Genomic DNA, 14,685 nt, shown 5'->3' with positions numbered 1-14,685 from the left:
TTAAATACTATTACTATTAATATTGATTGCTAATCTTTTATCTAATGATTTAATGTCCAATTAAAAGTTAATCAATTTTTTTGCATCAACATTTGTTTTTTACCAAATTACATTGTGTTTTAATTGTTGTGACGGTTGGTGAAGTAATTGTTACAATTTTTGCGTTTAATAGTTAATTAAATTATATTAGTTTAATTTTTTGGGTATTTTCTCAATGAAATTTCAGAATTAATTGTTTTTTCTCTCTGTTAATTGTTAAATAAATGATTAGATTTGATGATGATTTGTTTTTGCTCTCAACGCTCTGAATCCGGTTACATTAATATCAACCATTTGAATTGATCGTCCGCTGATTGTTTTAATTGTTGATGGTTGAAGTTGATGATTAAGATGATTAATATGATCATGATGTTCAGTCTTTTTTTTACCACAATTAGACATGGTAAATGTTGATTTAACGAGATCTCGGTCACGGGTTTGTCCATAGGCTCCTCCAACGTTTCCATTGTGACCATTGCCATTGGTCACTCGACGAGATCGTGAAGATGAACTGTCCAATCTTAAGAACCAGGAAAGTTTTGGATAAAGTAAACAAATGGCTTTACGAAATGAACCATTAGTTATCCCATAGATTAATGGATTAAGAGCTGAATTAGCCGATGCGAAAACTTGAGCCCAAAATTTAGCCTCCTCGTTCCAGGGTTTAACCTTTAAACAGTCAACGAAGAGAAATGTATTTAGACAATTAGTTAATCGTCAATCAACAACAATCAAAATAATATATATAGTTACCGAATCGACTGATTTGAATGCAATGAAACGGTAAAAAACGATAACTTGTAATGGACTCCAACAAATGGCCGAAGTGATTAGATAGATGAATAACATTAAGATCACTTTCCGTCGGTGTTTAATTTTGATACTATTCTCATCGGTGCTTATTTTATTCTCAAAGTTTTTCATCTTAGCGATAACCAGGCAATAAGAAAAGGTCATTATGAAGAGCGGTATATAAACCATAAACGCTAAAAGGACAAACATGTAAACATCAATTTTCCGACCATCGGTTTTACACCAAATCTAAATGATAATCAGAATGAAAAAAATTTCTCAGTTAATTGTCAAGTCTTTAATTGATTAAGAACAATTGATCGGCACCTCTAAGTAGTCACACCATTGACGGGTACGATATTCACGCCAAAATTAAAAGGGAATCCCGATAACGAAGGATAAAAGCCAAATAAAGGCCATAACGGCAACGGCTCGAGTTTTTTTCATCGGGTTTCTAAAAGGTTTGATTATCCCGATTAGACGATCACACGAAATCCATGTTAATGAGAAAACACTGCTGAAAAGATGATTCAAATTAATTCCGTACATTGATCAATCTTGATTATCCCCCAATGAATATTTTGAGTAATAATAATGATGATTTTTAAATTGTTACCAATTCGTTAACTATAATAACCTTTCAATTAAATTGATTTAATCAATTAGTTTGCATGTGAGATTGTCTCATATGAACATTTAACTGATTTAATTGATTACTCATGTAATTGTGTTTCTAATCAAATGTCTCCTTCGATTGATTGCGAGAATGAGAGTTAATTGTTGGTGAGAGAGAAAAAAGGTAAATCAAATTGAAAGATGAATAATTGATGAGCAATTTAAAACAAAAAGAAATCAACTAATCAACTAATCAACAGAAATGATTTAGTAAATTAAAAATAGACCAACAAGGTTGACACCAGATAAATGAGTTAACTATTATCACCCGGAGTCTGATGACGTAAATCTAACAGGTAAGTCTCATTAAGTTACACCAGTGTGAGTTAATTGTTAATTAAAACTAAATTAAAATGATCAACATTCACTTACCTTTAGCTGAGGTTTCAATTTTACAGAAAATTGGACCAAGAACATAATTTTGATAAAGATTTTCAATCAACGAAGCCCATGCAAACATTAGAGTGGTCAACAGGTCAGCAATTGCCATGTTACAGATAAACAGGTTGGTACAATTTCGAGAATTTTTGAACTTAATTATAACCATGACAATTAGATAATTACCAATGCAAGAGACGCCAATTATGATTAAGAAAATCAATGCCTTCAGGCTCATCTCTAGATACGTTTTGTGAACCCAAACAGTTTGCTGGCTTTGGTAAGAGATTATCGTTGTATTGTGAAGCCAATCCTCTGGACTCCCGGTAGCAAGGAAATCTAAACATTTGAATGGTGTTGATGATGATGATGATAAAGATGAGGATGAAGATGAGGATGAGTAAAGATCGAGATCGGTCAAGAGATCGTCCGAGTTCATTTAGGAATCAATGTTCCTAAGGTTCAGCGAAAAAAGTTTCCATATTCTTGATGAAAGGGAAACAATTAAGATTATTGTTCAACCCTTTTATTTGATTTTTGTTTTACTCGAAATTTAAATCAACAATTAGTTTAAATTGTTAATTCTTAAAATGCTGTTAACAGAAATAAACAATCCACACAAATTAGTAACAATTAAATACAATCAATAACGTTAGACAAAAATTAACATGAAAAAAGTTTAACTGAATCACATATTAAACACATTGATTAACTTTTCATTGGTTGATCAGGATCAATTGATTAAATTGCTTCAAGTGATCCGTTAATCCGTTTGGTATTATTATTATTATTATTATTATTATTATTAATTGTAACCAATGTTTAACAAATAGAAATAAAAATCAATACACTAATTACAATTAATAGTTGCACTTTTAGGTTTTAGATTTTAGTTGCTGTTGTATTTTGATGGTTTGTTTATTTCTGATTATTATTATTACTACAACAATTATCATTTGCTCATTGATTGATTATCGGGAATTCAAACCATGGGAGGGATGGGAGAGAGAGAGATAATTAGATTAGATTAATTGATTCAATTGCAATTTTTACAGGTATTACAATGGCACTTGATTCTAATTGCTAATCTAATCTATCTCTTATGTTAACTCTCTGGCTTTTAATCATTTTCTCGCTCTCTTCTAGTGATTAGTGATTAAATTTACCAGATTTTCATTGATTCCATATTATTAACATATCGTTGAAAGGTTTGGTTGGTTAATAACATTTGTAACAATTAATATAATTGATTTCTGATTGAATTTAAGTTTACAAGTATTACATAAAACAAAATTGATTTTCATTTTTCATTTGACATTATTAACTTAATAATTAGCAAATTTGTTTCTATAATATTTACATATGTTGATTATATTAATTGGTTAATCAATATTTAAGTTTTCTTTGTGGCAATTAGATTAATCAATTGATTTTGATCAAACATTACTCTTTCTAAATACTCTGCTGCATTGACTCGTTTCTCATATTTTCTTTCTCGAAGTATCATAATTAATAATCTATTGATTGATTTCTCGAGAAATTGTAAAATTTGATTAGCATGTTCCTGCTCATATGGAAAGCAAACAAATGAATTAAGTGTTGCTCGTAGTGTGATTGATGTTTCAAGTAATTGTTGATCAAGATGATTAACAAGAGTTATATTTTCAACGGCTCGGATCCTTTTAAGTGCATCAATTAGTTGGCCATCATTTAATTCATTTGAACATATTGTTATTCGAGTTGATTTAAATTGTTCTTTATCCAGATTACAAGTTTTCTTGTAATTACCAAGTATCCGTCCAATTTCACGGAAAACGTCCATTGAATGATTAAGTGATGGATCAGCAAATTGTGAGAAATAATTAACATCAGGAAACTTTTCATTCAAAATACTTGAGAGGTTAAATTGTTTAGATGATGAGGATGATTGATGCTTGTTAAATCTTTGGTATAACTCTTCAGTTACAAAAGGAATCAGTGGATGCATAGCAATTAAAGTTGATCGTATCAATTGGCCGCAAATTGCATGTGAAAGTGGATCAATAGGTAAATTGTTTCGAGGCTTAATCACTTCAATGTAAATATCGCAGAAACATTTAACCCAAAATTCAAAGAAATTACGATAAATATTACTTTGAGTAAAATTCTCGATATTTGAATGAAAATCTTTGATAAGAAGATAAAATTGACCCAAAATCCATTTGTCAAAGGGATTCATTTGATCCAAGTAATTAACTAAATCTAATTCCGAATTAACCTGGATTGATAAGTTTCCATGGGAAGTTTTTTCTTCCGAATGGATTAGATAAAATCTAAATGCTTGCCAAATTTTGTTAACCATATGACGATTAGATTCCAAATAATTAACACCGAATGATATTTTCTCAGAGGTTGCATTATATTCATATAAACTGAATCTTAATCCATCGGAACCACAGGGAGCGATTCCTTTAGGGAATAATGATTCTTGTGTTGTTAAAGCATTTTCATATTCTTCCTGATTCAGAATTCCTTGTTGATATAATTTCTTTGATTCAGATTGTAATGATTTTAAAGTAGTTCCATCGATAACATCAATTGGATTGATAACATTTCCTTTGCTTTTGCTCATCTTTCGTCCTTTACCATCACAAACCATTCCATGTAAATGAACCTTTGGAAAGGGTAATTGTCCAGTAAGATAGAGTGACAAAAGAGCCATTTTCATGACCCAAAAAGTGATTATATCAAATCCAGTTTCCATTAAGGTTAAAGGATAAAACTTTTGAAAATAAAGTGACTCTTTATCAGGCCAACCAAGAGCGGAAAGTGGAAGTAGTGCCGATGAAAACCAGGTATCTAGTACATCGTTGTCTTGTTTAAGGTCAATTTCATTTGTACCAAAATGTTGAGATGCTTTGAGAAACGCTTCTTCCTTGTTTGTACCAATAAACCAAATTGTCGAGCCTTCGGAAGGTGAAACTGACCAGGCAGGAATACGATGACCAAAAGGTATTTGTCTTGAAAGGCACCAATCTCGCTTCTTGTCAAACCATTCGGTTAACAGTTTCACCTTTTTTGGTGGAAAAATTTTGAAAGATTGATTGTCAATATGATCTCGCAACATATCGTAACCTGGTTTAACATTTAGAAACCATTGAGGCATAATACGATGTTCGATAACGTCCTCAGATCGTTTACAAAAAGGTACAATTGTTGCTTGTTTTTCACAGCCGGCATATAAATTTGCGCCCTTCAATACATTGATTATCTCACGAGCGAGATCATAACGATGTGAACATTTATATAATTGATCAAATTGCGGTGAAATTGTCCCTTCTATTAAGGTTCCAGTTGGAGACATGAAATTTTCTATTGGAAGATTATATTTGCAAGCCAGTTCATAATCGGTGAAACATGATGAAGGAGTAATTTTAACAGCACCAGTACCGAAATCAATGCGTGCATGTTTGTCGGTAATAATGGGAATTGGTTGACCTGTTATGGGATTCAAAACTTTCTTTCCGTGATATTTAGTATATCTAGAGTCTTCCGGGTGGACAATAATTGCTACATCTCCTGGAATCGTGTAGATGTTCATGGTTGACACTGAAATCGATTCCCCTGGATTACCATCGACAACAGGATACATGACAGTGTGGAAAAGACCAAAATCAACCTTATCAGGATAACCAGGTATCGATAATTTCGTTCCACCTTCAATAGGGCGGAAGTTCACCTCTAAATCAGATAGAGCAGATTGCATAAAGTACGACCAGTTAACTGGGAGATTGGAACGATAGATCAACCCCTTTTCGTGTAGAATTGAAAATGCTTTATTAACGGCACTGGAAAGATTAGAATCCAATGTAAAATACTCTTTTCCATAATCGAGAGAAGATCCCAAGCGATCTAGTTGACCTTTAATTCCAGCGATTCGATCAATTTTCCATGAAGAGAAGATAGCTGAAAATTCATCTTCACTTAATTCACTGATGCTTTTACCTGAATTCAAGGAGAAATGGTGTTAATTTGCATTATATTCTCTGTCATAATTATATAATTTACCCATTGATTTACGGACAGTTTTATCCAAAACAAGGTAGGTAGATATTCCAGCATGATCGAAACCAGGAATAAATGTTATATCGGCATCAGAGAACATCCGTTGATGGCGGATAAACGAATCTTGTAAGGCCACAGTTAAGGCATGTCCTAAATGTAATTGACCAGTTATATTAGGCGGTGGAAAGAGTAGTGAAAATGATTGACCAGATGAATTACCAGATGATCTGGTAGCTGATAAATTGTTTACTTTCCAATAGGTTGACCATATCTCCTCATATTCTTGAGGATTAGGAGTTAATCTTAAAGGTTTATCAAGATCTAAACAAAAAGAAAATTAGAAAAAGAAGACAGAGAGACAAATTAATCGCAACAAATAACTCTAAATAATTAGTAAAAGAATAAAATTTTTCTTCTCAAATTAAGATTAACACACATTCTAATATGTACTCACATTGATGAATAAATTGATTAAAATCATGGATTGACGATGATAGAAAACGTTGACAGTAAATTGTACGAAAAGGTAATCTAAATCTAACCGACTGTCGCCCTCCAAGACAACAAACACTAATCATGATGGTAACAATTAACTCACAATCAACATCAACATCAGTTCAATTCCCAATCACATGTAAGTTGTTTACATGACCAACACAGTTTATCCTCGGCGCCATTTTTAACTTGACCAGATCATTTCGGTTAACCGATAAAAGATCAATTCCAAATCTAAAGTGTAACCATAAAAAGCAACCATATTCAATAACCACAAAGTTATCATGAAACAATTAAATTATTCTAAACAATTAGTTGATTCCAATTAGAAATGTAAATCATATCTTACAACCAAAAAAAAGACCAGAAAACTTTTGCGCATGCGCAAAGTTTGTTTTTATCAATTTGTTTGTCAATTTTTTCATATTTTCTTAGTGTTGTCAATGTTTATCTTTATATTTCGTTTAATTGTTTTCGACGATTTTTAATCACTTTTAACTAATTGTTAGTCTAATTCTTTTTTAGAATTGAAATCTCTAAACTGTTAATCAAATGTGTTTCTTTAGTCAAGTTGGATTTGTTTTTATCCATTCACGTAATCTGAGAATTTTGTTTCATTCTCTTCAACGTTAATCGTTACATGTTTGTTGTTGCTGTTAAATTGTTGTTTCTTCTTGACAATTTAATCTAATCTACTTTGATTTAATTTTCTATTTTAATTAAATCAATAGCAATAACAATTATGTCTACTTTATGATTCCAAGAAAACGAGATTTTATCTCCTCCTTGGTAAGTTTGTTTCTATTTCTTTATATCTTAATGTCAACTGATTTTCTTTTTTTTGTTTTGAGAAAATTTTCTTATTCAACCGGCTAAGTTTTATAATAGATTTTAATTCAATTTGATTTATTAATTTGGACTTTTTTTTCATACCTTTTGTTGATTATTATTAAATCATTTTCTTTGTCTTGGTGTAATTATTGGGTTTCTTTCACCAGATATTTTTCATTCAAACATCCACAGGAAACTGGTTCTAATTAATACTTTTGACAGTAATACCTTTGATTAGGTTGAAAGAGGAAGTTCAATTTTTTGATTGTTCATCAGCTTAATGATCATATTTCTGAAAATGGTTGAAATTTAGCTTAACGATTCACTGGATGAGCAGCTTATCATGTTAATCTTGTATTCGTGTGTTTATTGAATAATTTAAGTTACTAATTAGCTGATGGATAGTTAATGAGGTATTAAAAATATTACCTGGAAATCAAATTGTCTCAATTGTAATAATGATTTTATTTTCTTCCTCATCTTTAGGCTACTATTTGGTTCCATGGTGAAATTTTCCTGACGATTGGATAAGACTCTTGATAATCTTTATGAACTTATTATAATTTATCAATATAAATATTCCAAGATGTCACCTATTAGTATTCGTTCTCACCACGGTTCGATTAATTGTTCGGCTTCCAGAGAAATGGATCACATAATTAGTCGATTGGAACAAGGATCAATGTTAACTAAATTCTATCCCAAAGGTAAACCTGAGAAAAGGTTTTTCTGTTTACGTCGAAATACTCGAGAACTTGTTTGGTTCAAGTCCGTTACTGAACGAAATATTGAAAATTATATTGACCTGAGACACGTTAAAGAGGTCAGAATTGGACCAGTGCCAAAGATATTTGAACGTTGGCAAGCTGATGCTCGTAATTGGCAAAAGGGTCAGTGTTTGGTTATCCTTTATGGTCAACGATTTAGGTTGAAAAATCTTTCCTGTGTTGCCATGTCCATAAGTGAATGTGAACAATGGGCTCGAGGGATTCGCTATTTAACCGAAGAAACTCAGAATAGTTCATATTTGATCCACATAAATACCTGGTTAAATCGTGAATTCACCTCACTGGTCGGCCGTCAAGCAGCTCTAACACTCAACAAAGATCTCAAACCTTTTCTATCAAAAATCAGCTGTAAGGTTTCAACCGATGAATTAAAAAGATACTTCACCCAAGTTGATCTACAATCGTCAAGTGAAATATCATTTGGCTCATTCTGTAAACTATATCGAGCCATGATTGACCAACGGCGCATCTTTGACAGATATTTTTCCAAATACTCACTTGATTCTCGGACAATTGGTATCAAAGAGTTTGTACAATTTGTAAATGACCAATGGCTACCAGAGACTGATGATCGTATCGATGAGAAAATAGGTTCACTAATTATGAGGGAATTTCTTTCAAATGCTCCAAGAAACCATGATAATCAATCCTCAACACCTTCATCATCCCAGTCACAATCTTTTCCCCATCATCATCATCGCCATTCATCCAAAAATAAACAATCAACAAACCAACAATCAGAAGAAATTTACTTTTCTATCGATGAATTTATGAATTATGTTTTCTCCAAACATAATCAACTTTGGGATAAAAAATATGATCAAATTCACCATGACATGAATCGCCCATTGACTCATTATTGGATCGCTTCATCTCATAATACTTACCTGACCGGCGATCAGATCAGAAGCGAATCGTCAATCGATGCTTATGCTCGTTGTCTACGAATGGGCTGTCGTAGTATCGAACGTGAGTTTTCAACAATTAACTAATAGATTCAAATATTTACTTGTTCTTTTTCAATCAAATTTTCTCCTCATAGTCGATTGCTGGGATGGACCAGATGGACTACCGTTAATTTATCATGGACACACAATCACCACTCGAATTAAGTTCACCGATGCCGTTCAAACAATCAGAGATCATGCTTTCGTTAAATCTGATTATCCGGTTGTCTTATCCATAGAAAATCATTGTTCACTCTCACAGCAAAGGAAAATGGCTCAAGTTTTCATTGAAATACTCGGAGGTATAATTAAATATCTATACACTCATTATCAAATCGCAACAATTAGCTGACAATTAAATAATTTCCATTTTCAGATCATCTACTTACTCAACCAATCAACAAAGATGAAACCAAAATGCCATCGCCTAATCAATTGAAACGGAAATTTATCATCAAGGTTTGATTGTTTTATTTTTTCAAGTTCGATTGATTTTCTAATTATCTAATTTAATTATCAACTCCTATTATCAGCACAAAAAACTATCAGACAATGGAGAGCCTAATCTATCACTGAAAAGTTCCGATAATAATAATCAAGATATCGACGTTAATACATCAATTAAAAGTGGAATCTTATATCTCATGGATGATTCATCGAATCGGGTAGGTGTGTAGGGACTTTAGAATTGGTTATATTAATATTTTCAATCACAATTAGATGATTAATATGCTAAGTATCGTAATTATTTTTATCTTGTTAATTGTTACCACAGGAATGGAAACCTTACCTATTCATGTTAACCAATACGAAAATGTATTATGCTCAATGTGAGCAAAATGCTGACGATGAAGATGAAGGTGAGGATCGATTATCAAATAAAATTGATTCTTCTGGACCAAAATCAAATGATGAGCTTCATTTTGGTGAGAGATGGTACCATGGACGATTACAGGGAGGTCGACAACAAGCTGGTGATTTACTTGAGAAGTATTCACATTTCGGTGATGGTACTTTCCTTGTTCGAGACAGTGACACTTACAATGGTGATTATTCATTATCTTTCTGTTGGAAAGGAAGAGTTAACCATTGTCACATTAAAACTCGCCAAGAGAATACATTTAAAAAGTATCGGTTAACCGATGATATTGAATTTGATTCATTGTATAGTTTAATTACTCACTATCAATCGCAACCCTTAAGCTGTAAAACAGAAACACTTTTCCTAACCGAACCGGTACCTCAGTTAAAAGGTCACGAAAGTAAAGATTGGTACCATTCATCGATAACCCGACCCAAAGCGGAAGAGCTTTTGAAACAAATTCAAGTTGATGGATTATTTTTGGTTCGGCCAAGTGAGAAAGAGGACTCATGTTTTGCCATTTCCTTTCGAGCGGAAGATAAAATCAAACACTGTCGCATACGACAAGAGGGACGCTTGTTTATCATGGGAAGTGCGAAATTTGAAACACTGGAAGAGTTGATTAAATGGTATCAAAAGTATCCCTTATACAAGAACGTCAAACTTAAATATCCAATTAGCGATGATTTTAAAAACGGTTTCAAGGTAAATCTCAAAGTAAATTGTAATCGTTTCAATCAACTAATGTTAACTTTACAGAATACAGAAAGTGGACTCATGTATGGATCTGAAGGATGTTATTTAGACCCGAAAAATTGTTCGTCGGGTTTAACAGTTAAAGCTCTATTTGATTACCACGCTCAGAAAGAAGATGAACTTTCATTTTGTAAACACGCGATCATTACGAACGTTGTAAAAGCGGATCCCTGTTGGTGGAAAGGTGATTATGGTGGCCATGAGAATCACTGGTTTCCAGCTAATTTTGTTGAAGAAATCGAACCCAATGATAATGTGAGTTCTATGCGATATTTGATTGCTTTTCTTACTAATTGTCTCGATTTTAACTCAGTGTGAGGAATCGATGCCTATTGGAAGTTTACAAAAGGGCAGTATCGATATTGTTGAATGTTCGGTAACTGCATCATCGTCGCCCGTTAATGGGAAAGAATGGGTATTCAAATTTGTTTCACCTTCGCAAGTTGAACCGATTGAAATTTCGGCCTCATCAAGGGAGGAAATGATTGACTGGATTCAATGTATTCGTGAAACTGCTCAATTGACTCATCAAAAGGTATTGAGTCTTTTTCTTCACCTTTGATTGTTCACCTTTAATTGTTATTTATATTTTTATTATTTAAGATTTGCCAAAGTAAAGAGATTGAAAGAAAGGAAAGAATCGCCCAAGAATTGTCCAATTTAATCATTTATTGTCGATCAGTTCCCTTTGTGCCTGAAAGTAAGTTTCTAATTGTGACAATTTAATTGTTGGTATTAACTTATTTTTCTATTATTTTTCAATTCCAGAAATTGGCAATTTTACCGAAATGTCTTCTTATCCAGAGACAAAGGTCGAAAAGTGGCTTAGTCCACAGAACTATGTGTTCTTTAATGGACTCAATCGAACACAATTTAGTCGAGTCTATCCTGGCATGAGACGAATTGACTCATCTAATTACGATCCAGTTCGTATTTGGAATGCGGGTGTTCAAATGGCTGCTCTTAATTATCAAACACCCGATCGTCCCATGCAACTGAATCAAGGTAAATTTCTGGAAAATGGAGGTTCTGGTTACTTGTTAAGGCCAGAATTTATGTTCGAGGAAGGTTTCGATATTTACAAGGCACCGAAAATAAATCCTGTCACATTGACTATTCGAGTGAGTTGTAATAATATAATTAATAACTCGATAAAACTTTGAATATAATCAATTTTATCTCATTCAATTAGATTATCGGTGCTCGACATTTAATGAAAAATAATCGAGGAAACATCAGTCCGTTCATTGAGGTTGAAGTTATCGGTGCTGATCATGATTGTCATAAAGTTAAAACTCTAACATGTCGTAAGTAAATCAATCAATTAACTAATCAACGATCTAACTAAAAGTTAATTACTTTCTTTAAGCTGATAATGGTCTCAATCCTTGTTGGGAGGAAAGTTTCGTCTTTGATGTTTCGTGTCCAGATTTGGCCTTAATACGATTCGTTGCTTATGACGAGGACAGTTTTGGTGATCCTAATTTCGTCGGTCAGGCCACTTATCCGTTCAATTGTTTACGAAGTGGATTCCGAAGTGTTCCCCTCAAAAATGAATACAGTGAAGAGCTTGATTTATCATCTTTGTTAATTCATTTGGAAAAAAATGCAAACGAATTGGCTCATTAACCAGGATTCATTTAATTCAACAATCAATCACCAATAAGCATTTCCAATCTGATTTAGATTATTTATAAACAATCAACTCAAATGATTCCTTGGATGGTTAAAATAACTGTACTTTCCAAATATTAGATTGTCCATTTAACCTTCCAACAAATTGATTAATTATTTTCCCCACAAAAGTGACGATAAACTTGTTGAAAGATATTTGAAAACTTTTATTCACATAAACAATTAAACTAAATTAATTGATTTTAATACTTTGAAACAATTTATTAGCTCATTTATTTACAGATGATTGTACAAGATTTTTTTTCACCTCTAATGGAAGCTATTTAATAGTTAAGCAAACCCAAAAGGAATTGAATTAAAGAGATCAATTTGATTTTGATTGGCTAGAGAGCTTGATTAGGACATGATTAGTAATTAATTAGAGATATAATTTAGAATGAGAGAGGGAGAGAGAATCAACTTGGAGAGATAAAGAGGCAGCTAAGAGATAAATAGATAAAATTTCCAGATTCAATTAGATGAATCACTTAATTGTTTGTGGGTTTCGATTCTTTTAGTTTTCATCTTTGTCATGTAATAGTTTCAAATTTAAATTTCCTAGATAATTAAATAGATGTCTGAGCTTGTACATCCTTTATAATGTATTCAACAACATCGGTTGTGTTGTAGGTTCCACCAAGATCGGGTGTATGAATTTTCTCAATGTTCAGAACTTTGTGAATAGAATTGCGTATCACAGTTGCATGATAATCTAATCCCAAGAATTCAAGTAGATCAGCAGAAGCGTTTATCATGGCCAAAGGGTTAGCGACATTTTTACCAGCCACCGATTTACCAGTGTTTCGGGTTCCAGTTTCAAAGACTGCATGTTCAACGCCGTAATTACGACCTGAAGTTATTCCTGGACCACCGACAAGTCCACAAGCGATATTGGTGAGGATGTTACCGTAAAGGTTTGGCAGAAGAAGAACATCAAATTTATGAGGATTCGAAACCAACTGAAAATTGAAGAGAAACACAAATAGATTAAGATTTTTCCTAATGAATCGAGAATAGAATTTTCTTTTTTTGTTTCTTTTATAATCTAATAGATGTTTACCTGCATGGAACAATTGTCGATAATAATGTTGTCGAACATGATATCGGGATATTCTTTAGCAATTTCGGAACAAGTGTTCAGAAATAGACCATCGGAAAGTTTCATGATGTTCGCCTTGTGAACTGCAGTTACTTTTTTACGATTATTTTTTCGAGCATAATCGAAAGCATAACGGGCAATTTGTTCTGATTTATTGGTGGTGATAATTTTTAGACTTTCAACCACACCTTTAACATTCTCATGTTCTAAACAACTGTATTCACCTTCAGTGTTTTGACGAATCAGAACAATATCAATATTCTTGTGGCGCGTATTGATTCCGGGTTGACTTCGACAGTGAATAACATTGGCAAACAGGTTCAATCTTAATCGAAGTTCAACATTACGAGATCTAAAATTTCGACTATGTTCACGGGTTTCAATGTTCCCTTTTAGAGCGACACCATTTCGTTTGATTGCGATAACAGCTTCATTGATATGCTCAATATCTTCATGAGTAGAATCTAGATTGAGCTCTTCAAAGTCAACTGGAATTCCACCAGCCCTTTAATAAATAGGAACAAAGAAACACAAAAAAATTAACCTTAAACAATCAGATTAATTGAATTACAAGCTAAAATCTCACTTGAATATCGTTTTGACATAAGACATCATCTCAGGGCCAATTCCATCACCAGGAAGCATAGTAACCATAAATCTACCCCCATACTTGGCTTTATAGTTATTACTATTTGTAGATTGGAAACATTTTTGTTGGCACTGTGTTCCTACAATAGCACCAGGTAACTAATAATAATTATAAATATAGAGAAATTAATTAATCACAGAAACGAAATGAAAATCAAAATGAAAATAAAATAAAAAAGGAAAGAGGACAAATTGAAGGTTCTCTTAACTTACCTTTAGAATACCATTTGATGGTAGGCTTTTAAAACTATTCACTAAACCTCCGGAAAAACAATGTTTTAACAATGACATTTTTAATTTTGTCTACTAATTAACTTTTAAATAACAACAATCTAATACTAACAACGAAAATAACAAAACAAAAACAAAAATTTTTTCCAATTCCAAAGTCACTTAGGAAAACAATCCAATCCAAGATACTTGGATATCTGATCCTGGAAAAAGTAAAAATCCCAAGGAGGGAAAACTGAGAATTCGGATCAGCCAAAAGTAATCAAATTAACTAATTAAAGATTAACTGATCAACTTAATCACTTTCCTCACATTCGAAATTAAATCACTAACCAAGTAGAAAGAGGTAAAGATTTTCATACTCTCTAGAGTATCTGAATCCATTGGAAATTAGTTAAGAGTTGATTGTTTAATTGTTTAAAAATC

The 14,685-nt window shown here is 32.5% G+C and overlaps 4 protein-coding genes across 6 annotated transcripts; 1 reads left to right on the top strand and 3 right to left on the bottom strand.

The window, feature by feature from the left end:
* On the bottom strand, positions 1 to 1,996 carry LOC128389523 (G-protein coupled receptor 54-like). Its single transcript, XM_053349126.1, has 4 exons — positions 1,879 to 1,996; positions 793 to 1,025; positions 429 to 708; positions 1 to 41 (listed from the first exon to the last, which is right to left on the bottom strand). The coding sequence occupies exons 1-4, from the start codon at positions 1,994 to 1,996 to the stop codon at positions 1 to 3; spliced, it is 672 nt and encodes a 223-aa protein (XP_053205101.1).
* On the bottom strand, positions 178 to 6,731 carry LOC128389556 (uncharacterized). The gene is made up of 6 exons (XM_053349162.1): positions 6,383 to 6,731; positions 5,932 to 6,249; positions 1,879 to 5,868; positions 1,159 to 1,345; positions 793 to 1,080; positions 178 to 708 (listed from the first exon to the last, which is right to left on the bottom strand). The coding sequence occupies exons 1-3, from the start codon at positions 6,504 to 6,506 to the stop codon at positions 3,278 to 3,280; spliced, it is 3,033 nt and encodes a 1,010-aa protein (XP_053205137.1). The 5' UTR covers positions 6,507 to 6,731; the 3' UTR covers positions 178 to 708; positions 793 to 1,080; positions 1,159 to 1,345; positions 1,879 to 3,277.
* Positions 6,732 to 6,861: 130 nt separating this feature from the next.
* LOC128389553 (1-phosphatidylinositol 4,5-bisphosphate phosphodiesterase gamma-1-like) lies at positions 6,862 to 12,331 on the top strand. 3 transcript variants are annotated; one of them, XM_053349160.1, is made up of 13 exons: positions 6,862 to 7,212; positions 7,447 to 7,667; positions 7,741 to 9,011; positions 9,085 to 9,291; positions 9,366 to 9,448; positions 9,523 to 9,654; positions 9,765 to 10,556; positions 10,611 to 10,862; positions 10,921 to 11,142; positions 11,211 to 11,307; positions 11,376 to 11,728; positions 11,800 to 11,914; positions 11,977 to 12,331. In XM_053349160.1, exons 3-13 carry the CDS (start codon positions 7,841 to 7,843, stop codon positions 12,234 to 12,236), a joined length of 3,684 nt encoding a protein of 1,227 aa, XP_053205135.1. In that variant the 5' UTR covers positions 6,862 to 7,212; positions 7,447 to 7,667; positions 7,741 to 7,840; the 3' UTR covers positions 12,237 to 12,331. The 3 variants fall into 3 exon arrangements, with proteins under 3 accessions (XP_053205135.1, XP_053205133.1, XP_053205134.1); XM_053349158.1 differs by having other exon boundaries at positions 7,422 to 7,667; XM_053349159.1 differs by lacking the exon at positions 7,447 to 7,667.
* Positions 12,332 to 12,482: 151 nt separating this feature from the next.
* On the bottom strand, positions 12,483 to 14,412 carry LOC128389565 (isocitrate dehydrogenase [NAD] subunit gamma, mitochondrial-like). Its single transcript, XM_053349171.1, has 4 exons — positions 14,242 to 14,412; positions 13,967 to 14,127; positions 13,342 to 13,885; positions 12,483 to 13,240 (listed from the first exon to the last, which is right to left on the bottom strand). Exons 1-4 carry the CDS (start codon positions 14,317 to 14,319, stop codon positions 12,848 to 12,850), a joined length of 1,176 nt encoding a protein of 391 aa, XP_053205146.1. The 5' UTR covers positions 14,320 to 14,412; the 3' UTR covers positions 12,483 to 12,847.
* Between the last annotated feature and the right edge of the window lie 273 nt (positions 14,413 to 14,685).

The sequence above is a fragment of the Panonychus citri genome, unplaced genomic scaffold (assembly GCF_014898815.1).
Source record: "Panonychus citri isolate SS breed McGregor unplaced genomic scaffold, ASM1489881v1 Contig00108, whole genome shotgun sequence".
Taxonomy (NCBI): Eukaryota; Metazoa; Arthropoda; class Arachnida; order Trombidiformes; family Tetranychidae; genus Panonychus; species Panonychus citri.
The sequence above is the reverse complement of the archived record's forward strand: the minus strand, read 5'-3'. Positions and strand labels throughout refer to the sequence as shown.